This window comes from Bombina bombina, chromosome 8 (assembly GCF_027579735.1).
Source record: "Bombina bombina isolate aBomBom1 chromosome 8, aBomBom1.pri, whole genome shotgun sequence".
Classification (NCBI taxonomy): Eukaryota; Metazoa; Chordata; class Amphibia; order Anura; family Bombinatoridae; genus Bombina; species Bombina bombina.
In genome coordinates this window covers 81,606,298-81,632,009 of record NC_069506.1, presented here as the reverse complement: position 1 = coordinate 81,632,009, position 25,712 = coordinate 81,606,298, and the positions used below count along the sequence as shown (strand labels likewise).

General features: G+C 39.0%; 1 protein-coding gene across 1 annotated transcript in view; it reads right to left on the bottom strand.

Annotated features, from left to right (window-relative positions):
- Positions 1-25,712, bottom strand: part of LOC128638464 (uncharacterized) — a 665,546-nt gene that overhangs the window by 255,509 nt on the left and 384,325 nt on the right. The window contains exons 10-11 of the mRNA XM_053690421.1: positions 13,406-13,460; positions 4,627-4,719 (exon numbers count right to left, since the gene is read on the bottom strand). Of these exons, the coding sequence (XP_053546396.1) occupies positions 4,627-4,719; positions 13,406-13,460 (148 nt within the window). The remainder of the gene's footprint in view (positions 1-4,626; positions 4,720-13,405; positions 13,461-25,712) is intronic.

Sequence of the window (25,712 nt, the reverse complement as noted above, 5' to 3'; positions counted from 1 at the left end):
AAAAGTATCAAACTTGTAAAATTTGGTAAAAGTGTGCAGTGAAGACCAAGTCGCTGCCCTACATATCTGATCAACAGAAGCCTCGTTCTTGAAGGCCCATGTGGAAGCCACAGCCCTAGTGGAATGAGCTGTGATTCTTTCGGGAGGCTGCCGTCCGGCAGTCTCGTAAGCCAATCTGATGATGCTTTTAATCCAAAAGGAGAGAGAGGTAGAAGTTGCTTTTTGACCTCTCCTTTTACCGGAATAAACAACAAACAAGGAAGATGTTTGTCTAAAATCCTTAGTAGCATCTAAATAGAATTTTAGAGCGCGAACAACATCCAAATTGTGCAACAAACGTTCCTTCTTTGAAACTGGTTTCGGACACAGAGAAGGTACGATAATCTCCTGGTTAATGTTTTTGTTAGAAACAACTTTAGGAAGAAACCCAGGTTTAGTACGTAAAACCACCTTATCTGCATGGAACACCAGATAAGGAGGAGAACACTGCAGAGCAGATAATTCTGAAACTCTTCTAGCAGAAGAAATTGCAACTAAAAACAAAACTTTCCAAGATAATAACTTAATATCAACGGAATGTAAGGGTTCAAACGGAACCCCCTGAAGAACTGAAAGAACTAAATTGAGACTCCAAGGAGGAGTCAAAGGTTTGTAAACAGGCTTAATTCTAACCAGAGCCTGAACAAAGGCTTGAACATCTGGCACAGCTGCCAGCTTTTTGTGAAGTAACACAGACAAGGCAGAAATCTGTCCCTTCAGGGAACTTGCAGATAATCCTTTTTCCAATCCTTCTTGAAGGAAGGATAGAATCTTAGGAATCTTAACCTTGTCCCAAGGGAATCCTTTAGATTCACACCAACAGATATATTTTTTCCAAATTTTGTGGTAAATCTTTCTAGTTACAGGCTTTCTGGCCTGAACAAGAGTATCGATAACAGAATCTGAGAACCCTCGCTTCGATAAGATCAAGCGTTCAATCTCCAAGCAGTCAGCTGGAGTGAAACCAGGTTCGGATGTTCGAACGGACCCTGAACAAGAAGGTCTCGTCTCAAAGGTAGCTTCCAAGGTGGAGCCGATGACATATTCACCAGATCTGCATACCAAGTCCTGCGTGGCCACGCAGGAGCTATCAAGATCACCGACGCCCTCTCCTGATTGATCCTGGCTACCAGCCTGGGGATGAGAGGAAACGGCGGGAACACATAAGCTAGTTTGAAGGTCCAAGGTGCTACTAGTGCATCCACTAGAGCCGCCTTGGGATCCCTGGATCTGGACCCGTAGCAAGGAACTTTGAAGTTCTGACGAGAGGCCATTAGATCCATGTCTGGAATGCCCCACAGCTGAGTGACTTGGGCAAAGATTTCCGGATGGAGTTCCCACTCCCCCGGATGCAATGTCTGACGACTCAGAAAATCCGCTTCCCAATTTTCCACTCCTGGGATGTGGATAGCGGACAGGTGGCAGGAGTGAGACTCCGCCCATAGAATGATTTTGGTCACTTCTTCCATCGCTAGGGAACTCCTTGTTCCCCCCTGATGGTTGATGTACGCAACAGTTGTCATGTTGTCTGATTGAAACCGTATGAACTTGGCCCTCGCTAGCTGAGGCCAAGCCTTGAGAGCATTGAATATCGCTCTCAGTTCCAGAATATTTATCGGTAGAAGAGATTCTTCCCGAGACCAAAGACCCTGAGCTTGCAGGGATCCCCAGACCGCGCCCCAGCCCATCAGACTGGCGTCGGTCGTGACAATGACCCACTCTGGTCTGCGGAATGTCATCCCTTGTGACAGGTTGTCCAGGGACAGCCACCAACGGATTGAGTCTCTGGTCCTCTGATTTACTTGTATCTTCGGAGACAAGTCTGTATAATCCCCATTCCACTGACTGAGCATGCACAGTTGTAATGGTCTTAGATGAATGCGCGCAAAAGGAACTATGTCCATTGCCGCTACCATCAACCCGATCACTTCCATGCACTGAGCTATGGAAGGAAGAGGAACGGAATGAAGTATCCGACTTAAACACTAAAAAACTCTAAGCCATCTCCGTGGAGATGTTGCCTGTACAACGGCAAAGAGAATGACTGGGGTAGGCGGAGCCTAGGAGGGATCATGTGACCAGCTTTGCTGGGCTCTTTGCCATTTCCTGTTGGGGAGGAGAATATCCCACAAGTAAGGATGACGCCGTGGACCGGACACACCTATGTTGGAGAAATGGCATGCACTATCTGAATAATAAAAGTTTATTTTTGACTTGAGTGTCCCTTTAAACAATATAGAATTCTGACCAGATTTAAACCAATATGTTTTTTAAACTTCAGATATTCAGATGTTCTTTAAAGGGACATGCAACCCAAAATTGTTCTTTCATGATTCAGATTGAGAATACAATTTTAAACAACATTCCAGTTTAATTCTATTATTTGCTTCATTCTTCAGTTATTTTTGTTGTTGAAGAAATAGCAATGCAGGCAGCCACCAATCAGCAGCTACTGAGTCTATTTAGGTATGATTTTCAACAAAGGCTATCAAGATAATGAAGCAAATGAGGTAATAAAAGTACATTGGAAAGTTGTTTAAAATTGCATGGTCTTTTTAAATCATTAAATAAAATATTGGGTTTCATATCCCTTTAAAGGGACAGTATACACTCATTTTCATATAACTGCATGTAATAGACACTACTATAAAGAACAAGATGCACAGATACTGATATAAAAATCCAGTATAAAACTGTTTAAAAACTTACTTAGAAGCTGTCAGTTTGGCTCTGTTGAAAAGGTAATTGGAAGCCCACTGCAAGTGGGAAATAAGACCCTCCCCCCTCCCCCTTCTTTTGCATATGAAAAGACCCTTTACACAATCAGAAGCAAGCTGGAGTAGGTAGCTGACGGTATTCACATAAAACTTTGGGGCTTGGTTAGGAGTCTGAAAATCAGAGCAATGTTATTTAAAAATAAGCAAAACTATACATTTATTTTAAAAAAAAACTTTATGGGCTATATAAATAGATCATCTACAAAACATTTATGCAAAGAAAAAATGAGTGTATAATGTCCCTTTAACTATGATAGGCTAAATACACTCAAATTGGCAGTAACAGGTTCCTGTTAGTGTGAGTATGGGTGTTATTTTCTTGCAGTTTGCATGCTCCATTGAAGACTATAGGAGAAGATACGGTCTCAATAATTTTTTAGCACGCGTCAGGTTTTACTTTTAACTTGTAATACAAGCACAACCCGACGCACGCAAAAAGCCTGAAAATGAAGTGTTCCATTTCTGACAGCAGGAAGAACACATGACTGGCTTCAAAAACCTAACCCTGTCACATATCTGTCCCTAATAGGCTTCAGCAGAGATTGTTAGATAAGAAACTGCATAGCAATGAAGATGTTGCTACCATACAGTGCTCTTTGTACAAAGCAGCGAATGCTGCTACAGAGCAGCCTCACTCATGCAAAACTGTTTTCTGCAATGTAAAAAGAGGTCATCCAACTACTGCTTCTTACTCTCTGAGTTAGCAAAGATAAAACACATCAAAAACATTCCTTTGGGATGGACTGACAGGCGCTTATAATTTGTGCTTAAAGTGATGGTAAACTCTCCCCTTCATCAGATACGGAATGTTAGTGATAATTTAAAAAAAATACTGTTTTTCAGACCCGCTCTCTGTGCTCTTCTGAGCGGGTCTGTTTTTATAACACAGCGCATCGGGCCAGCTGTCTAGTCACAGCCCGGCCCGACCGCACCATTATACTCAGTGCAGCTCGCTCCTACTGTCAGACAGACCCGCTCAGAAGAGCACAGAGAGCGGGTCTGAAAAACATTCATTTTTAAAAATAAATCAAAGGGAATATTAGGTTTTATAAAGATAAGGCTAATATAATGTTATATAATTCTGCACTATGTTTAGAATTATATAACATTATTTTTTAGGTTTACTGACACTTTAAAGGTTTGAATTGTTGTCTAATCAGCACCATAGCTACAACAAAAGTGCCATATGGGGAGAGCGCTGATAGGAGAACAATTCAAACCTTTAGCTCACAGGGGGCAGCGGAGTTAGAGCGCATGTTTATTACAACTGATGAATTAAACACCATCTAAAATATCACTAACATTCCTGGATCTGAATTTAAAAAGGGAAGAGTTTACCATCACTTTAAACCATTCATACAAACTCAATTCTGACCCTCTGGTTTATATATCATAATTGTTAGGTTTCTCCATACCATATTTTAATATAAGATGGTTTTTGTGTGAAATAAATCATATAGACTCTCCCTAAAGTTAAATGTACTTCTTAGAGGTGATATAAGAAAACCGTTGAGTTTTAATATTACAAGTGATCAATCAAACATGGATCTATCTAAACTATACATAAGCATATAATGAGTTTTCCATGGAAAAAGACCCCCCAAATGAAATGATAGTTTTATGTAAAAATGATCCTTTATTGCTTATTATTCAGATTTACCAGGTTTAAAAATTAAATCAATACATACAGGCAGTTGATAGCACTCTTATCTATCTATCTATCTATCTATCTATCTATCTATCCGTCTGTCTACTACACATACTGTACTCAGCACCTTTTTCTGCCCTTTTGTTGTTATTATGTACTAACCCGTGCAGCTGTCTTGAGATAAATCTTCTTTGCAGAATACGGACAAGTTTCCTCAATTGAACAGTCTAAGCAGCGGCTACTGGCACCTTTTGGCTAAAAAAAAAATAATAACAATATGTATTTAGTAAATATTCTTCCGAGATAAAAGCTAAATCTAAAGTACACAAACCATTTCAGATTTTCTCAGATTTGATTAGAAGCAATTCTTCAAAATACAGGGGGAAACAGGGGTTAAGAAGTAGCGGTCTTAAGACCGCTGCTCCTTAACTGGTCCACTGCCTCTGAGGCTGACTTTTATACACCCTTAACAAATAAAATATTTTGATCTTTAGTTAGCTAGACCCATGGAATGACCCTGTTGAGCCCACAAGCAGAGATGGGAAAACTCACACTAAGGAAAACAATAAGCTTTAAATTTTGTATTAGAAATATGAATTTCGGTGGTTTTTGCACTTACAGTGTAGTTTCATTACGATTTATAATGTGCACCTTAATGGGACAGCAAAGTCAAAATGAAACTGTCATGATTCAGATAGAGCATGCAGTTTTTAACAACTTTCAAATTTGCTTCTGTAATCAAATTTGCTTCATTCTCTTGGTATCTTTTATTGAAGAGTAAAACTAGGTAGGCACATAAGAGCTCAGGAATGTGCACGTGCAAATGGAGGCAGTGTTTTGCAAAACTGTAGAACACTCCTACCATAGAGTACTAAAGACACGTACACACTCCTGAGCTCTTATGTGCCTACCTAGATTTACTCTTCAATTAAAGATACCAAGAAAACGAAGAACATTTGATTGATTAGAGAAGTAAATCGGAAAGTTGTTTAAAATTGCATGCTCTATCTGAATCATAAATGTTTAATTTTGACTTTACTGTCCCTTTAAACATTTTTCAGCATAATTCCAATATAAATTTAAATTTAAGATTTTTGCATAACAATTTCATTATAATTTTTTATGCAGTTCAACATTTTTTCTTTGCATATTTGTATTTAAATATTTAATTCAACATTTTTTTAAAGCATATAATGTTCTCCTTAGTGTCAAACGAGTTTTTCCGCCTCTGCTAGTGGGCTGAACAGGGGTAATTCCATGGGTGTTAGCTATGAGACAAGATTGTATCAAAATACACAAAACACTTAAAGGGACAGTCAGTAGAAAATGGAAACAAAAAGCGCAACCTCGATTCAAGTGGTTTTAATGACAAATTCACAGATACAACGCAAGGTAAGAATTGCACTTACCAAATACACATTTAAAACAAGCACGTAATAAAAATGATGGTCTACACAGTAACAGCAGGGTACACCGGTTTAGTTCACCACATCCCACCAGGTAAATTCCGGATCCCAGTACTCCTTCAGGCCTGTAGTAGCTATTAAAAGTCTATTTATGTATATTGATCATACATCTAAATAATATGGACACCTCAACGCGTTTCCCCTGTCTAACGGACAGGCTTTCTCAAGAGGAACAATGGTAATGGTCTCTACCTGTAATGTGAACCATTTATTTGTGTAGTAATTACCTATAATTAACAAAATGTGTGTCATCTACCTTAAGACACTTCTATAGACCTAATTCAGGTTTTAAGGTGCAAACATTATCAGTTAGACTTTCCTATTTAGAATACAAATAGATAAATGCTTTCCATATAGAAAACATAATCCTTTATAGAAAAGCATATAATTTTGTCCTTATGTAACAGATGTTAAAATATGACAATTTATTTAAAAACTTGCTAATCTGATAAAACTTATTAATCATAAATATATATAAAAGATACCAAGGGCATATTAAAAATAGTTATCACCTACTTATCTGTTCACACCATAATATTTAAAAACTTATATCAAATTAAAATTTAATATAAGTTTGATATAATTTTTTTTAATTTGATATTAATTTGATATAGATCTCTGGTTAATTTTATAAATCTGCCCCAAATGCCCCCAAAATACATATGTAGTGTAGTTTATTAAAAAATAAAGGTGGCAGGGGGCGGAGCCAACAGCCGAGATGATCAGACATATGTCTTCTGAGCTCCTAGGCCATACCTAACTAAAGAAACTAAATATAGAAATAAAATGAGCTAAATTCATATCAAATTATTTATCATACGATCTATAAGGGAAAGACACTCTACCTGACTAAATCTGGGATGCTAACCCCGTGTTTAGCTCCCTCACTATAGAGAGCTGCTATACCACGTGAGGTTGGATACTTGGGCCTACCACTGCTGTTATCGGTCAATAGGTCTGAGCCTGAAGCTGCTTTCAACATGGAAGAGACCCTGGAGCTACTCTGCACCTTATTACAAGGTCTGGACCAGCAGATAACAAGCTGCTACACTGATCTTGCAGACACGCTGAGCACAGCAATGAGGGGAATACCCAGAAGCCTGCCCGGAGACACGCTTTACGAGCCCCCCTTGGCGGTCCCTTTGACAGCACGACGCCAATTACCACTGCAATACAACGGCGCTGCGGCTCTAGCTTGCCCTTCACGGGGCCGATTCTGTATGGGGCCAGCTGATCGCGCAACACTCGCGGTTAATACCGCAGAAGCACCAGAACGGATATTTCAGAAGGAGGGGCTGGGGCAGCCATTAGACCTGTCGGCTTTTGTTAACAAGGAGGTGCCTAGCTCCCGCGATGGAGATCTATTGCCTACTATTCTGCTGACACAAGTTTGCGTCCGGGAACCTGATGCTTCCTCCTTGTGGGGGCCTTTCGACACAGATAAGATGCAAGATTTTAACCGTGCTCCAGTGGAGGGTGAGACCTTATATTCAAAACTCACAAACACCCCTATCCATAGTCATGGTGTCGGATACATGCTTCATTTATGCCTGAGAGGGGATTACACTTTGCCGCTGATTTCTGCCCTAGCCTGTTCAGACGATACAACGGGTATAGACTCGCTTCACAGGAGCGGTGTGGGGTGAATACGGAGAGAACAGTGACTATCTCTTTGTACTGGGATTGTCTCTCATCCATGGATCTAGTTAGACACTTTTGGCTCAAAGTTGGCAATATTTTTGCCCTCATCGATTGAAATGTTGCTGCCCTGTTGGTACTTACAAGTCACCTGCTCCTATATGTTTATAAGAGTCCTATAATGATTATATGAGTTTCCTAATGAATCGTTTGCATACTGTTTATTTAGGCCAGTGCTTCCTACAGAGGCATTGTTTTTCATACATTTTTTTCTCCCTCATGTTAGATTTAAGCTGGCATTAATAACGATCTGTTTTAAATGTGTACTATGTTATTAGTCCAGCAGCAGCTGAGACTTATGGCTTCCTCGTTATCACCAACGCATTCATCATGAACTTGGTATAGCTCCTACTGACTCTACAACTCCAATACTGTGCATTTGATCAGGTATAGGGTCGCTTTTGAGAATGTATAATACAGGATTTATTCACTGTAATGTGAATTGCCTATTGTTGCTGTTGCCCGGACGCTTCCATTACTATGAACTGGGTTTGACATTGTTTGTAGAAAGGTGTATACTTTAACTTTAAAATTTGCTATTTTTTCATGTCTGAACTCCTAATATAGAACCACCATGCTTGAAACGTCTATATGTTGTTTGCAGTTTGACTATGTATATAGCTGTGCACTCATCTACAGTGAGAATAGTACCATGACATTCCTCACATTTATATTCATATATCATAATCAAAATTTGCATGGACTTAATAGTATGAAGGTTATCTATGTAGAGTGTAAATCAGCACATATGAATAGTGTCTCCCTGTTCTGTTTGATTTGGCTGAATTATCAACACTTGTCCACTATCTATATTAAGATCACAAATATGGTTGCTTACACTACTTCATGAGAATTATAAGATATGTTCTCATTTTAGTTAATTTAAACTAGATTTAACATACGCTTATCCCACTCCATCCGTATAAAGTCCCTTATTTCGAAGCTAAATGTTTGCACTACGTACATTTAGAAATAGAGATATGCCTATGGTGTCATATCTGGATGTATCCCGAGCGTATAACAACAACTTAGACACAGAAGTGCACCTCATTGAATTGTTTATAACAATCCATTTTATCTACGCTTATTTAATGGGACGCAGGGGTATAATATTAAGCCTAATATAGTGGCAGTGTAGCGGTTTAGCTTTTTATTATTCTCTTTAATATGTAGGTTCATTTTGCACCCAATTGTTAGAACTGTACTATATATTTATATGCTGGACTAAGTTGTATTTTACTACATGCTATTAGAATATTACATCTTAGCGTTCTGCCTATCGTAATGTACCTGAGATAATCCAGCTTTGGGGATTGCACAGTTATCATACAGGATGAGTTAGTTTAACATTTGAATTCTGTAGCTATATGACCTATGGGTATATCACATCATCTATTATTTCTTATTATATCAGGTTTAGGTAGTACACCAGTTTCATTTGTGTTGAGTGTGCTCCCAAATGAGCCCCAGGGCTTCATAACCTAACTATATATTGCACTACATATATAATCAGAGAAGTTATTCCCCTTAGTACACATCTTCTCATGAGGTAATATTTGAGGCTAGACGGGGTGAAATTTTTTGTAGATAATAACTAATGTTAACTTGCTCATCTGTATACCTGAGAGAGTCATTATGGCTCAGATTGGACCCATAGATATCTTTTACCCATTACGGTATTAAGGCACCCTCTCTGCTCTTCATTAGATATACTTCCCTAAATATGTTTAGTATGGGTTCCAGCCTAGCTACTTTGCATCTCACTATTAGGGAATATGTAAATTTACATATTTGTAGGTTATTTACATATATAGTGCTATAGTAGGTTTTTTTTGATCACCCAGTACCTTATACATACAAGCTAAGTGATACCTTCTTTATAGGCGATATGTACTATAGAGCCACCGCCATTACAGAGTTAAGTGAACTTAAACTAATATATCTTGGCTAATTTATATTCCTATTGTAACCCCTGCCTTTGGCTCCGCCCTCTCCCCCATACTACCCTATATTTGACAAGCGGTGCTTATCCGCTGAATTTTCTACCCCCCCTATATTTTTGAAAATAAAAATTTCAGCTGATAATTTACTTTTTGCATTATATGTATGGGACCATAAGTGTCCAATACATTCGCTATCTTTCCTCTAGACAACATTTGCTTTTGCTGGTCCAAATGTGGCCTCTTGAGCTTTTGAGGAAATAATCGAAGAATATAAGCCATAAAAAAAGAAAATAGAGGTTCTTAATATATACCTAGCTTACTACCACATTGTTATTTCATGTATAAGACTAACTATTGTAAATGTGACACTGATGTTGTATTTCTTTTTCTGTTGTATGGTATTTTATATATATTGTACTTACTAGCATAACCTCAATAAAAAACTATTTAAAAAAATAAAAAAATTAAAGGTGGCAGCATCTTTATTTTTTGGGTTAAAGTTGGTGGGAGTGGGGTGTTTTATATATACACATATTAACACATTATAACACAGTCTCCACTATACCAGTATTTAGATTTCCGATACGGTTTCTAGATTGTCCTATAAAGCATCTCTTTGTCCACTTTGTGGTTTTAACATTTTTTATTTTATTTATTAAAAGTTATGTTTTAAACACTACCTCCTTCCTTCGGGATTCATTCTCTTGTACTGCTTAGTATCATACTCAGTAGTGTTGTGACTGCTAATAAGTACACTCTTTTGCAAGTATCTCCTACTTGTTTCTCCTTGAATATATATTTATATTCGCTGGCGCTGCAGTTCTGATGCCATCTCTGACGGCATCAGAATGAGGTTCCCATAGGAGCCTATGGAAGCGCGCTCTTTTGAGCTCAATGCTTCCCAACGATGCAAATGCAAGCTCGCATTCCCATTGCTGTGAACTTTCATTAAACACAAATAATAGATATCTCACTAGAGATAACTAAAATAGGGAGCGCTCTAAACAACACTCAAATGGTCAAATAATATGCTGTTAACAAATAGTAACGATAAAAAATGAAAATGAGAAATACAATGAGATATCCCAAATAACAATAAGAACAAAAAATAAAAGTCAATTACTGTGCTCAGTCCCAAAAAGTGATCCAAACAAAGATAGATCACAGATCAGTGTGCCATATATGCCTGATGAAACAGCATCACAGCTGAGAAACGCGTCGCATGTTAACAGGAGGGTTATGTTTACCTTATCCTGCTGTTCCAGTTTTTAAATTTCTTTAAATTTTTTAATAAATCCTTCCTTTTTATATCTCACACTGGAACTGCTACTGATCATTTCTAATAAACCAGTGGTTGCCAACCGCGGTCCTCAAGGACCCCCAACAGTCCTGGTTTTCATTATAGCTGAACCAGTGCACAGGTGAAATAATCAGCTGATGGATGAGAGCAGGTTGGTTACAGATCAGCTGATTACTTCACCTGTGCACTGGTTTAGCTATAATGAAAACCAGGACTGTTGGGGGTCCTTGAGGACCGCGGTTGGCAACCACTGTACTAAACACACCGCCTTTATTCCATCTATATACTGTCACGCTCAGCTGCTGGGAAGCTCTGCAGTCCTCTCTGTGTGCTTGATTGACAGGTGTCTGAGCCACCCCTTCCTGTTGATGTCACAACCAGGCTTTTTATTCTGGCTTCCTGTTTCTCCAGTGTCCGTTTGTTTGTTAACTTTGAGGCTTCTGTTAGGATTTCGCTGAGGAATCTCTCTAACTGCTGCTTTTCTGTTGCCAATCTCTTCAAGGACTTACTATGCTGGATTAACCTTCAACCTCCTGAATACCTGTCTCCAAACAATGCAAGTACTGTTTGTTTTGTGAAACTTTCAAACTTCCTGTTTACCTGCTGCAAACCCTGCATATTCAGACTACTCTGTGTAGTGCAAACTATTCAAATACTGTTATTTCTGTGAATCCTTCAATCTGCATGTTTACCAGTTTCCAAACTCTGCAAATACTATTATTCAGTGTAAACCTTCAAACTGCTGGATATCCTGTTGCCAATCTCCACAAGTACTGATTATCTGTGTTAACCTTCAAACTACCAGCTTACCTGTTGCTATCACTGCAAGTTCTGACAACACAGTGTTAACCTTCAAACTACCTGATTACATGTTATTAATTCTGCAAGTTCTGACTACACAGTGTTTACCCTCAAACTGCCTGATTACCTGTTGCATACTCTGCAAAGACTGTCTACACAGTGTTAACTCTCAAACTGCCTGATTACCTGTTGCATACTCTGCAAAGACTGTCTACACAGTGTTAACTCTCAAACTGCCTGATTACCTGTTGCATACTCTGCAAAGACTGTCTACTCAGTGTTAACCCTCAAACTGCCTGATTACCTGTTGCATATTCTGCAAAGACTGTCTACACAGTGTTAACCTTCAGACTGCCTGATAACAAATGACCTACTCCTGCATTATTAACTGTTTCCTGTTTTACCCTTCTTCTGTCTGAGTATAAGTGACTATCCCTGCTCTCCTGATTCTGTGGAAGGCATTTCCTGAAACCAGTTCCTTATTCAGAAGTCTATCTGGCTGATATCATGAATTACTTTGGCACAGGCTAACCCTGCTCCATATCGTGAGTACTTTGTTTTTTGGAGGTTGTCGTGGGGTCACGTCCTGGATTAAACTCAGAGTGCAAGGGTGTTGTTTAAGTTCGCCCTTGCATTTGGGTCTACTTCTGGATATTTCCTAACCTGACATATACATTGGGACTGTTCCTGCTTAATATGTGGGAGCTTTGGACACCACCAGCTTTATCTGCCTGACCTGTGGAGCAGCAGATTTGGGCAGTTTGTCTTTCCAGTCCAAGAAAGGAGATCCTGAGGTGTCCTCGGAGACACGCCGGAAGCATCAGCAAGCTGGGTTGCTGTTGAGTATCCAGTCCGTGCCTAATAGCACTGTCTGAGTGCTCCTACCAAATGTGAGTACCCTGTTGTGGGTTTGTCTAATTTTTCGTCCACTTGTTCTACTGGTACACACAAAGCGCCTCTTTTTGTTTTCTTTTTCTCTGAACTTTCATTAAAGCAATATTTAGCACTCCACTTGTAATCTTTCCCCTTATTACCTTAAAGGCATATGAAACCCAAACGTTTTTTTTTGTGATTCAAACAGACCATATCAATTTTTCTAAAGTTTCCAATTTACTTCTATTATCAAATTTGCTTTGATCCCATGACATTCTGTGTTGAAGAGATACCTAGGTAGGCATCTGGAGCACTATATGGTAGGAAGTTGGGCTGCCATCTAGTGCTCTTGCAAATGGATAACATTTTTGCAAAACTGCTGCCATATAGTGCTCTAGACACGTGCACGTTCCAGAGCTTCCCTTCCTGCTTTTCAACAAAAGATACCAAGAGAAAAAAGACATTTTGATAATAGAAATAAATTAGAATACTCTTTAAAATTGCACTGAATTGATTTGTATTGGCTGTGGTATTTCATTTCTAAAGTGCACCCCCCCAGCTCCCTGATAACTTTCTCTCCCCAGAGATGTTTCCCTTTCCAGTAAATTACATTCATTTCTATGGGGGACATCTCAGCACTCGCAAGGACGGCCCCTTGTTTTAAGATAATTCTCTGAGGACTGCCCCTGCGAGTGATGATGGCCCCGGGATCTCAGTGTCCGGTTATAGGGTTACTGGTTTTATTCTAATATATGATAAACAGTTAACATTTTCTTTTTCATATTAAAATTATATTACTGTACTCTTATTCTGTCATTAAAATAAACAGAATATTTTAAATGTTCCAGTGATTTACATACCTTGTTTTCTTTGGTAAAGTGGGACAAAGTTCCAAATGATGACACCTTTACACACCTAAAAAACAAACAAACATTGAATTTGAATATTTTATTTTAAGATTAAGATTTTTCTACCTTACTCTTAAAGGGACAGACTTGTCCAAACAGATATTGCATGTCATTTTAAACAACTTTCCAATTTACTTTTATCACCAATTTTGCTTTGTATGCTAACTTCTTAGACCTTGAAGGCCGCCTCTTATCTGAATTCATTTTGCCAGTTTTTCACCACTAGAGGTTGTTAGTTCATGTGTCATATAGATAACACTGTGCTCACACACGTGGAGTCAGCACTGATTGGCTAAAATACAAGTCTGTCAAAAGAACTGAAATAAGAGGGCAGTTTGCAGATGCTTAGATGCAAGATATTCACAGAGGTAAAATTATAATAATATAACTGTGTTGGTTATGCAAAACTAGGGAATGGGTAATAGGGGATTATCTATCTTTTAAAACAATGACAATTCTGGTGTAGACTGTCCCTTTAAGGATGCAGTTCCATCTAGTAAAGTGAATAGATACTTCTGGAAGCACAAAAGCCTTCTTCTCTTTTTATCCCCCTCCTCCATCTACGGCACTTTTTAAATTTCTACCAGTTTAACCCATTCACTATCAGGACTTTCAGAGAAAAACTTGCTCAAAGTACCAGAGAATGTTTTGCATTTTTACTATCACTCCGTTTAAATAGAAAAAAAGACTTGTTTTTTTTATTTACCTATGAAACATTTATATTATTTTTTTAAGCATTATTATCATTATCATCAGGTATTTGTAGAGCGCCAACAGATTCCACAGCGAAATGAACATAGGTGGAATGCAAAATAACATTTACAGGGATCAAATGGGTAGAGGGCCCTGCCGAGAGTTGCACTGTTGTAGTCAGCTCTTATGAAGGTGAACTACAAATGGCTGGGCTCATAGGCTTACATGCTATGGTGTTTAAGGGGATAGCAGTGGAGATAGGAAGGTTAGTGTAGGTTGTATACGTCCCTGAATAGTAGAGTCTTCAGGGAGCGCTTGAAACTTTCAAAACTAGGGGAGAGTCTTGTGGAGCGAGGCAGGGAGTTCCATAAGATGGGAGCCAGTCTGGAAAAGTCTTGTAAACAGGAATGTGAGGAGGTAACAAGAGAGGAGAGTAAGAAATCATGAGCGGAGCGAAGGGGACAGGAGAGAGAGTATCTGGAGACAAGGTCTGAGATGTAGGGGGGAGCAGTGCAGTTGAGGGCTTTGTGTGTCAGAGTGAGAATTTTGTGTTTAATCCTGGAGGCAAGAGGAAGCTAGTGAAGGGATTGGCAGAAAGGTGCAGCAGATGAAGAGCGACGTGTAAGGAAGATGAGCCTGGCAGAAGCATTCATTATGGATTGTAAAGGAGCTAGCCGGCAGCTAGGAAGACCAGAGAGGATGGAGTTGCAGTAGTCGAGGCGGGAAATGATTAGAAAGTGGATTCAAATATTAGTTGTGTCTTGTGTAAGGAAATATCTAATTTTAGAGATGTTTTTAAGGTGGAAGCGGCAGGCTTTAGCCAAGGACTGAATGTGAGGAGTGAGAGATCTGAGTCAAGTGTGACCCCAAGACATCTAGCATGTGGGGTTGGCGTAATGATGGAGTTATCAACAGTTATAGAGAAATGGGGGGTGGAGATTTTGGAAGAAGGGGGGAAAATAAGAAGCTCAGTTTTGGAGAGAATTTAGCTTGAGGTAGTGTGAGGACATCCAAGATGAGATATGAGAGAGACAGTTAGTGACACGGGTTAACAAGGAAGGAGATAGTTCTGGTACAGAGAGGTAGATTTGAGTGTCGTAGGCATCCAAATAATAATTAAACCTGGGGGACTTTATTAAGGAACCTAATTATGACGTGTAGATTGAGAAGAGAAGGGGACCGAGGACAGAGCCTTGCGGTACCCCAACAGAAAGAGGTAACGGGGCAGAGGATGCCCCAGACAAGGCTACACTAAAGGCATGGTTAGACAGATAGAAAGAGAACCACAAGAGAACTGTGTCGCAGATGTCGAAGGATTGGAGATTTGGAGCAAAAGAGGGTGGGCGACAGAATCAAAGGCTCTAGACAGATCAAGTAGGATAAGCAGAGAGAAAACAGAATTTATGCTTACCTGATAAATTACTTTCTCCAACGGTGTGTCCGGTCCACGGCGTCATCCTTACTTGTGGGATATTCTCTTCCCCAACAGGAAATGGCAAAGAGTCCCAGCAAAGCTGGTCACATGATCCCTCCTAGGCTCCGCCCACCCCAGTCATTCGACCGACGGACAGGAGGAAATATATATAGGAGAAATCATATGATACCGTGGTGACTGTAGTTAAAGAAAATAATTCATCAGACCTGATTAAAAAAACCAGGGCGGGCCGTGGACCAGACACACCGTTGGAGAAAGTAATTTATCAGGTAAGCATAAATTCTGTTTTCTCCAACATAGGTGTGTCCGGTCCACGGCGTCATCCTTACTTGTGGGAACCAATACCAAAGCTTTAGGACACGGATGAAGGGAGGGAGCAAATCAGGTCACCTAAACGGAAGGCACCACAGCTTGCAAAACCTTTCTCCCAAAAATAGCCTCTGAAGAAGCAAAAGTATCAAATTTGTAAAATTTGGCAAAAGTGTGCAGTGAAGACCAAGTCGCTGCCTTACATATCTGGTCAACAGAAGCCTCGTTCTTGAAGGCCCATGTGGAAGCCACAGCCCTAGTGGAGTGAGCTGTGATTCTTTCAGGAGGCTGCCGTCCGGCAGTCTCATAAGCCAATCGGATAATGCTTTTAAGCCAAAAGGAAAGAGAGGTAGAAGTCGCTTTTTGACCTCTCCTTTTACCAGAATAAACAACAAACAAGGAAGATGTTTGTCTGAAATCTTTAGTAGCCTCTAAATAGAATTTTAGAGCACGTACTACGTCCAAATTGTGTAACAAACGTTCCTTCTTTGAAACTGGATTCGGACACAAAGAAGGTACAACTATCTCCTGGTTAATATTTTTGTTGGAAACAACTTTCGGAAGAAAACCAGGCTTAGTACGCAAAACCACCTTATCTGCATGGAACACCAGATAGGGCGGAGAACACTGCAGAGCAGATAACTCTGAAACTCTTCTAGCAGAAGAAATTGCAACCAAAAACAAAACTTTCCAAGATAATAACTTAATATCTACGGAATGTAAGGGTTCAAACGGAACCCCTTGAAGAACTGAAAGAACTAGATTTAGACTCCAGGGAGGAGTCAAAGGTCTGTAACCAGAGCCTGAACAAATGCTTGAACATCTGGCACAGCTGCCAGCCTTTTGTGAAGTAAAACAGATAAAGCAGAGATCTGTCCCTTCAGAGAACTTGCAGATAATCCTTTCTCCAAACCTTCTTGTAGAAAGGATAGAATCTTAGGAATTTTTATCTTGTTCCATGGGAATCCTTTAGATTCACACCAACAGATATATTTTTTCCATATTTTATGGTAAATTTTTCTAGTTACAGGCTTTCTAGCCTGAATCAGAGTATCTATTACGGAATCTGAAAACCCACGCTTTGATAAAATCAAGCGTTCAATCTCCAAGCCGTCAGTTGGAGGGAAACCAGATTCGGATGTTCGAATGGACCTTGAACAAGAAGGTCCTGTCTCAAAGGTAGCTTCCATGGTGGAGCCGATGACATATTCACCAGGTCTGCATACCAAGTCCTGCGTGGCCACGCAGGAGCTATCAAGATCACCGAAGCCCTCTCCTGATTGATCCTGGCTACCAGCCTGGGAATGAGAGGAAACGGTGGGAATACATAAGCTAGGTTGAAGGTCCAAGGTGCTACTAGTGCATCTACTAGAGTCGCCTTGGGATCCCTGGATCTGGACCCGTAGCAAGGAACCTTGAAGTTCTGACGAGACGCCATCAGATCCATGTCTGGAATGCCCCATAATTGAGTTATTTGGGCAAAGATTTCCGGATGGAGTTCCCACTCCCCTGGATGAAATGTCTGACGACTCAGAAAATCCGCTTCCCAATTTTCCACTCCTGGGATGTGGATTGCAGACAAGTGGCAGGAGTGATCCTCCGCCCATTGAATTATTTTGGTCACTTCTTCCATCGCCAGGGAACTCCTTGTTCCCCCCTGATGATTGATATATGCAACAGTCGTCATGTTGTCTGATTGAAACCTTATGAATTTGGCCTTTGCTAGTTGAGGCCAAGCTTTGAGAGCATTGAATATCGCTCTCAGTTCCAGAATGTTTATCGGGAGAAGAGATTCTTCCCGAGACCATAGACCCTGAGCTTTCAGGGGTTCCCAGACCGCACCCCAGCCCACCAGGCTGGCGTCGGTCATGACAATGACCCACTCTGGTCTGCGGAAGTTCATTCCCTGTGACAGATTGTCCAGGGTCAGCCACCAACGGAGTGAATCTCTGGTCTTTTGATCTACTTGAATCGTCGGAGACAAGTCTGTATAATCCCCATTCCACTGTCTGAGCATGCACAGTTGTAATGGTCTTAGATGAATTTGTGCAAAAGGAACTATGTCCATTGCTGCAACCATCAATCCTATTACTTCCATGCACTGCGCTATGGAAGGACGAAGAACAGAATTAAGTACTTGACAAAAGCTTAGAATTTTTGATTTTCTGACCTCTGTCAGAAAAATCCTCATTTCTAAGGAATCTATTATTGTTCCCAAGAAGGGAACTCTTGTTGACGGGGACAGAGAACTTTTTTCTTTGTTCACCTTCCATCCGTGAGATCTGAGAAAGGCTAGGACGATGTCCGTATGAGCCTTTGCTTTTGACAGAGACGACGCTTGAATCAGGATGTCGTCCAAGTAAGGTACTACTGCAATGCCCCTTGGTCTTAGAACCGCTAGAAGGGACCCTAGTACCTTTGTGAAAATCTTTGGAGCAGTGACTAATCCGAATGGAAGTGCCACAAACTGGTAATGCTTGTCCAGAAAAGCGAACCTTAGGAACTGATGATGTTCCTTGTGGATAGGAATATGTAGGTACGCATCCTTTAAATCCACGGTAGTCATAAATTGATTTTCCTGGATAGTAGGTAGGATCGTTCGAATAGTTTCCATTTTGAACGATGGAACCTTGAGAAATTTGTTTAGGATCTTGAGATCCAAAATTGGCTTATCTGATGGTACAGACATGTTAAACAGGCTTAAACTTGTCAACAAAGCACAAAAAACGTTTTAAAATAAAACCGTTACTGTCACTTTAAATTTCAAACTGAAAACACTTTATTACTGAATATGTGAAAAAGTATGAAGGAATTGTTCAAAATTCACCAAAATTTCACCACAGTGTCTTAAAAGTATTGCACACCAAATTTCAGAGCTTTAACCCTTAAATTAACGGAACCGGAGCCGTTTTTACATTTAACCACTATACAGTCCCAGCTATATGCTTTGCTGAGACCCAACCAAGCCCAGAGGGGAATACGATACCAAATGATGCCTTCTATAAGCTTTTTCAGTGATTCTTAGCTCCTCACACATGCATCTGCATGCCTTGCTCTCCAAAAACAACTGCGCATTAGTGGCGCGAAAATGAGTCTCTGTCTATAACTAGAAAAGGCCCCCATCTGAAAAAGGTGTCCAACACAGTGCCTGCCGTTTTTCTAAACAATCCCCAAGATTATAATAACCATTAATAGTTAGAATCTGCAAAATATGCCTAACAAAGCAATCGTTTTAGCCCAGAAAAATGTCTACCAGTTTTTTAAGCCCTTATGAAGCCCTTTATTCTTTTATTTAACTAAGAAAATGGCTTACCGGTCCGCATAAGGGGAAATGACAGCCTTCCAGCATTACATAGTTTTGTTAGAAATATGGCCAGTCATACCTTAAGCAGAAAAGTCTGCCAACTGTTTCCCCCAACTGAAGTTACTTCATCTCAACAGTCCTGTGTGGAAACAGCAATCGATTTTAGTAACTTCTGCTAAAATCATCTTCCTCTTACAAACAGAAATCTTCATCCTTTTCTGTTTCAGAGTAAATAGTACATACCAGCACTATTTTAAAATAACAAACACTTGATTGAAGAATAAAAACTACATTTAAACACCAAAAAACTCTTAACCATCTCCGTGGAGATGTTGCCTGTGCAACGGCAAAGAGAATGACTGGGGTGGGCGGAGCCTAGGAGGGATCATGTGACCAGCTTTGCTGGGACTCTTTGCCATTTCCTGTTGGGGAAGAGAATATCCCACAAGTAAGGATGACGCCGTGGACCGGACACACCTATGTTGGAGAAATGGCCTTTGGATTTTGCTGTAAGTAGGTTGTTGGTAACCTTAACAATTGATGTCTCTGTGGAGTGAAGGGGGCAAACTCCAGATTGCAGTGGGTCAAGGAGGGAGTTTAATGTAAGGAAATGGGATAGACGTGCATATACTAGCATTTCAAGAAGCTTTGAGGCAAGAGGGAGTAGGGAAATAGGGCAGTAGTTGGATGGCATAAAAAGAGCTTTCAGTGGATACCAGTTTAAACTAGCTATTTATTCACAGAAATATGAAATTATTATAAATTTACCCCAAAAAAGTAAAATAAGTATATAAAATACTAATTATCACAGAAATTATTTACATATAACTTGTGCAGTCATAAGACAAATGCTTGCAAAAGCTTCTCTAGGATCCCCTAGAGCAGACATTTATGGGTTTACCATTGATTTTTGTAATTAGAAGGCCACTAATTGCAACTGTGCACTTCTCTTCTGAAAGAGGATTTTAAGACACATTATGGCAAAGGGTGCAGGGCCCATTTGGAATAACACAACGGCTCAAATTTTCAAATTTGACCCCTAAACTATATACAGGTGGCCCTCGGTTTACACCGGTTCAATTTGCGCCGTTTCAGAATAACAACCTTTTTTTTCAGTCATGTGACTGCTATTGAAAAGCAGTGCCCTAATTAAAATAGCCAGTAGGTGGAGCTGTCCGCTTGTGTTGCAGCAAAGTTATGCAAGCTTAGCAGGTCTGAAAATAAAGTGATGGTAAATTTGCCTCCATAACTTTACATATTCTGAAAGCTCTTGTCATTACTAGCATATTGATGTGCTTATTTTTTTCAAAACTCAATTAAATTTCTAAAAATCAGCGTTTTTTTCAGGCTCCGTTACCTGATTTAATGCAGCCCCTGTCAGAGATTTTCTGATTGTGGTATTTTATTGGCATCTCTTTCAGCCAATAGGAGCCTCACCATGCGCCCCATGGATTTTACTCACAGCATGCTCCCGTGCTTGTAACTCTGCCTGGAAGTAAAACTGTGCATGCGCAACTCAATACTCTATTTGCGCAACTAAATACCTGTACCTGTTAGCGACCTCACTGTTTTAGTTGCGCACATAGCGTATTGAGTTGTGCATGCGCAGTTTTACATCCAGGAAGAGTTACAAGCATGGGAGCGTGCTGTGAATAAAATCTATGTCTTCATTTCAAAGCTTTAAAAATAATGTATTAGGTGTTACTTATGTCAGTTTTGAGAGGGGCCTGGAATAAACTGGGTATCAATTTCCAACGGTTTTGATTTACAACCATTCCTTCTGGAACCTAACCCCGGCATAAACTGAGGGCTACCTATATGTATATATATATATATATTATTATTATTATACTTTATTTATGAAGCGCCAACATATTCTGCAGCGCTGTCCATGGATACAATTCATTTAATTTTTTTTTTTATATAAATGATATATATATTTATAAATTAGACAACCCAAGGTATTGATCTAGGCCCGTTTTGGCATATTTCATGTCACCAGTTTGCAGTTAGATTTGTACCAAATGTGGACAATTAAAAAAAATATATATATATTTTTCACAAACGTTGGGTTTCTCACTAAAATGATTTACATATAGCATGTGCAGCCATAAGACAAATGTGTTTAGAATTAGCAGACATGCATAGGTTTACCAAAGGGTTAATGGTTTATTTGCTATTGCATAAATGCCCAAATGAACTGTATATATTTTAAGAACAGACAACCCAAGGTATTGATCTAGGCCTATTTTGGTATATTTCATGCTAACAGCAGGCAGTCAGATAAATGCCAAATGCAATCATTTAGAAAAATAAACAAAGATTCTTTTCACAAACATTGGTATGTATGTACGTATGTATGTATGGGGTTCTCACTGACATTAGTTACAGAAAACATGTACAGTGAAATTATTTTAAAATCTTTTTTAGGATCCCTTTTTCACAAATAGCAGACATGCATGGGCTTGTCATTGGTTTTGGTAATTAGAAGGCTGCTAATTGCAGCTATGAATCACAGTTCTGAAAGGGGATTTTAGACACATGGCAATAGGTCCAGGGCCTATTTGGTATCAGAGTTTTGAAAGGGGATTTCTAGATATTTTGTTGGCAAAGGGTCATATAAAGTTGCAGCTGTGCATCATAGGTCAGGAAGGGGATTTTTGGATATGTTTGGGCAAAGGGTCATAGAAGGCAGCTAATTGCAGCTGTGCACCACATTTCTTAAAGGGGATTTTGGGGAAAGGGTTAATCCGTTGTTTACTTTGGCATAACTACCTATATTAAATGATATAATTTTCATGCCACCAGCCGTCCGTATTTATGGCAAATGTGATCATTTAAAAATAAATAAATAAAAAATAAATAAATAAATACACAGGCTTTGGGATTGGCAATGCATTTATAACCAGAATTTGTATCTTTATTTTTTTAACTGTATGATGTAGCTGTGTTCAGAATTAAGCAATCACATTCTAAATCATGTTAAATAAGAGTCATCACACACCTGTCATCATTTAAAGTGCCTCTGATTAACCCCGAATAAAGTTCAGCTGTCCTAGTAGGTCTTTCCTGACATTTTCTTGGTCGCATCCTACACAAAAGCCATGGTCCACAGAGAGCTTCCAAAGCATCAGAGGGATCTCATTGTTAAAAGGTATCAGTCAGGAGAAGGGTACAAAAGAATTTCCAAGGCATTAGAAATACCATGGAACACAGTGAAGACAGTCATCATCAAGTGGAGAACATATGGCACAACAATGACATTACCAAGAACTGGATGTCCCTCCAAAATTGATGAAAAGACAAGAAGAAAACTGGTCTGGGAGGCTACCAAGAGGCCTACAGCAACATTAAAGGAGCTGCAGGAATATCTGGCAATGTGACAACAATCTCCCGTATTCTTCATATGTTTGGGCTTTGGGGTAGACAGCAAGACGGAATCCTTTTCTTACGAAGAAAAACATCCAAGCCCAGCTAAATTTAGAAAAAACACATCTGAAGTCACCCAAAAGCATGTGAGAAAAGGTGTTATGGTCTGATGAAACCAAGGTTGAACTTTTTGGCAATAATTCCAAAAGAAACTGTGGCTCACTGGCACTAACAGGGTGTCTTTGTTGTTCAACCACTGGGAGCGGTTATTGAGAGGGTCACTCCTATACTGATAATTAGAGTCAACTCTATTTACGATATAATATAAACGAATGACCTCCCGATATCCCAGTGAATTATGTATTAACTAATATGGGTGTATCCCACAAAGGGCTTGGTACGTGTGAGACTGGGTCAGTCAGTGTTTAAGATAAAACTATAACCGAATAATTAGTGGTCAAAACTAGGTAACTGACATACAAACAGATTCATGATAGCATACAAACAGAATTAATTACCCGTCGGTGGTATCATAATTAGACTGTGAACAAAATAGACAATTTAAACAGCATACAATAACATCTCATAAATGCTTTAAACTGTCTACTTCAATATTTTATTGGAACACTCGTAGCGGTATTATTGCAAGAATATCATTGTCGTTTATAAAAAATTTTAATAAAATAATATTCTAGCTACTATCGTTGCATAATTCCACATTTAGGTACCGATAGTGACACTACTTAGGCAATATTATTAACACTTATAAAACTTAAGGTATTCACTATAAAGTAATATTAATATTATCCACATTATTACTGCAATACAATTTAAGTAAGTGTTTTAAGGTATCTACACTATTTATATTAATATTTTATTGTGGCACTCATAGCGATACCGTTTTAGCAATACTGCTGCCTATAGAGTTTAAGTCAATTAACATATGAGCCACTATTGCTGCAAAATCCAACACTGAGGTACCGATATTAATACTACTAAAGGAATACTATCAATGCTGATAGAACTTAAGTTAACCATTACAGTTCATTCCTGCTGCTGCATAATATTATACTCTGGTACACGCAGCGACTCTATTACAGCTATACTATTACTACCTACAAAACCCAAGTGTAGTGCTTTATTAATTATTATTGCCGCAGAAGGCAACACCCGGGTATTGTGAGTGACATCACTATCGCTTACAAAGGAAAAAATTGACACTGACATTAATGATTTTTGCTATATGAGAAAATATGTTGGTACAAGTAGCGTTACTACTGTAACTTAATCAGTGAAATCAATCACCATAACCAACAATGCTGCTGCACAATGGTACACTGTGGCATCTGCAGTGATACTATTGTAGCAAAATCACTGTTGCTTGTATCAAAAAAGTTACCTATTACATTTACCATATAAATAATAAATATATCACAAAAGACATACACACTACTGCCTTGACGTAACAGTGCACAGTATTAAGTACCCTTTCAATACTGGGAGCATATATATCAGATTGCATTTAAATTTGAAATAAGAATATTTCTGATAGTACATAATAAAAAGGTTATCATTAATGCGAATCTAGTTCAGACCCAACGATTATATACCATTGCAATATTACTTATGGAACACTTTGGTTTATTAAAACCAATCTGTATTGAACATTAATCTCTATACTACCAATTTCTTAGGGATCTATTAGTGAATTGATCCAGTTGAACTTTATATAGGTCTGCAGACACTAGATAGACTGTATTTAGATAGCAGATATACACATTATTTTATATGTGACTGTCACTCTAAATTAATTACATACTCATATCAGGTATTTAAGTAATACTCAAAGTAGTGCACCAAACTAGTATTGAACTGACTAGTTATCTCACCTAACATTTAAATAATTACTGTGTGCAATAACCTATAATTAGTTGCAACTAGAGGTAATCCTCACCCTTATGTCTTATAATAATCTGCATAACATTTACCTAAGCTTTAATTAACTGAGCCTCTGTGCCACAGTGATCTGTGTATAGATTAGACCGTGTTACAATTGTTTGGGCTACTATACCCCAAAGGCCTATTTAAACTATACTTGCTGTATATTCATGAATCTATACATGACTACTCTATCCTAGGTTTTTAATTGTATATGTTTCCCCCTTCTCCCTTGATCTTACATGAATAAATAAAAGTTAAGTTTTATAAGTAGGAATTTTCACGCCGCCCATAGGTTAAGACAGGAAGTGCTATATCTGCAATCTTTCGTGGAAGTGACTTTATCTCCTCCACTTTCAGTGCTAATTCCAAAAGATATGTTTGGCGCAAAAACAACACTGCACATCCCCAAAAGAAGAACATACCCACAGTGAAGCATGGTGGTGGCAGCCTCATGCTTTGGGGCTGTTTTTCTTTAGCTGGAACTGGGGCCTTATTCAAGGTAGAGGGAATTATGAACAGTTCCAAATACCAGACAATATTGGCACAAAACCTTCAGGCTTCTGCTAGAAAGCTGAATTGAAGAGGAACTTCATCTTTCAGCATGACAACGACCCAAAGCATACATCCAAATCAACAAAGGAATGGCTTCACCAGAAGAAGATTAAAGTTTTGGAATGGCCTAGCCAGAGCCCAGACCTGAATCCAATCGAAAATCTGTGGGGTGATCTTAAGAGGGCTGTGCACAGGAGATGCCCTCGCAATCTGACAGTTTTGGAGTGGTTTTGCAAAGAAGAGTGTTGTAATAAAATCAAAAGGTGCTCCAACAAAGTATTAGCAACCATATTATTTTATTTTTTTATTTTTACTTCCCTTCACCTAAAAGATTTCAGTTTGTTTTTCAATTGAGTTGTACAGTTTATAGGTCACATTAAAGGTGGAAAAAGTTCTGAAATGATTTATCTTTGTCTCATTTTTTTACATCACAGAAACCTGCCATTTTATCAGGGGTGTGTAAACTTTTTATATCCACTGTGTGTTCAGAAAAGCTTTTCTGCCACAGAGTAACAATCCTGCATGAATAGAAGCAAAATTGCAACTGGGCAGTTGTCAGGCAGGAATAGTTACTTTATTTTTTATTTTTGTTATATTTTATCCCATGTGATCACTACAATAACCTATTACACAGATCACATGACAAGGAACACCTA